At 45.6% G+C, this 1,148-nt stretch overlaps 1 protein-coding gene across 1 annotated transcript; it reads right to left on the minus strand.

Annotated features, from left to right (window-relative positions):
* Positions 1–239: 239 nt before the first annotated feature.
* Positions 240–1,127, minus strand: LOC101314145. Its single transcript, XM_004309329.1, has 2 exons — positions 577–1,127; positions 240–430 (listed from the first exon to the last, which is right to left on the minus strand). Exons 1-2 carry the CDS (start codon positions 891–893, stop codon positions 400–402), a joined length of 348 nt encoding a protein of 115 aa, XP_004309377.1. The 5' UTR covers positions 894–1,127; the 3' UTR covers positions 240–399.
* Positions 1,128–1,148: the final 21 nt, after the last annotated feature.

Genomic DNA, 1,148 nt, shown 5'->3' on the forward strand with positions numbered 1-1,148 from the left:
TATAGTAGCTCATGCGATATTTTTTCTGATGTTTCTCAAGTGCAGCAGCTGTCTCATACCTTCTACCGCAGAAATTGCAAACCACTCCATCCTTCTTCTTCTTCTTCTTCTTCTTTTTAGCTTCTTCTTCCACCAGCTCATCATCATCTTCATCCTCCACTTCTTCTTCAACCGTCTCATCATCTTCATTTACCACTTCCTCCACCAGCTCATCATCATCTTCATCCTCCACTTCTTCAACCACCTCATCATCTTCATTCACCGCTTCCTCCACCAGAAAATCACCACCCACCACTTCTTCTCCATTCACCGCCTGCTCTTCCTCCACGATCACATGTGCTTCTTCTTCTTCATTTTCCCTTAAGTGCGCTTCGAAGGCCTCATCATTAAGGAACCCAGTCAAGCCACAATGTCGGCAAATCGCATACCCCTGAAAATCAACAAGTACTGATTTACAATGAAATGTAAAAATTCCGAACCAGTTCCGTAAAGTAAATTAACCAACCAAATAGACTAAGATCAGACAAACAAAAACTCCAACTCAAACTTAAAGAAAATAGAGTAAAGAAGAATCACCAAAACAGAGCTGAGGGAGTAGCGGGCAGAGTGCAGTCAGTGGAGACCTGAGGGTCAATCTGGGCCTGTGAGTTAATATGGGCCTCCGAGACGGTGATGCCGTGAGAGGCAGAACCGGACGGAGAGCCGGTGGCGGCGGCCTTACAACCACCGTGAGTGCCACTTCCGGTCTCAGATCCAGAGCCTACCGGAGATCGGAAAAAGAACAGAACGACGATCAGAATAGTGAAAATGGCCTTACAACCAAGCTGTAAAACCCTAAATCGGAAAAAACTAGAAAGTATAAACCAAAACGAAACGAACAGGCTGGGATACATGACTACCAGAATCAAACATGGAAGCGGGGGCTAGCTCGGAGGGGAGCGGTGACTCGCCGGCCGGAGAAAACGACATTTGTACGTGAGAGAATCTGAGAGAGAGAGAGTGAGGATCACACACGCTGTATTTCACCTTGCTAGTTGCTACAGCAGAAAAAAGCTCGCTACATCAGTATTTATGGTTTCATCCCGACCAACTTCCACGGTCCCACTCTATAGGCTAAAACAGTCTAACAGTTTTTTATTCAGTTTTTT

The sequence above is a fragment of the Fragaria vesca genome, unplaced genomic scaffold, assembly GCF_000184155.1.
Source record: "Fragaria vesca subsp. vesca unplaced genomic scaffold, FraVesHawaii_1.0 scf0511703, whole genome shotgun sequence".
Lineage (NCBI taxonomy): Eukaryota > Viridiplantae > Streptophyta > Magnoliopsida > Rosales > Rosaceae > Fragaria > Fragaria vesca.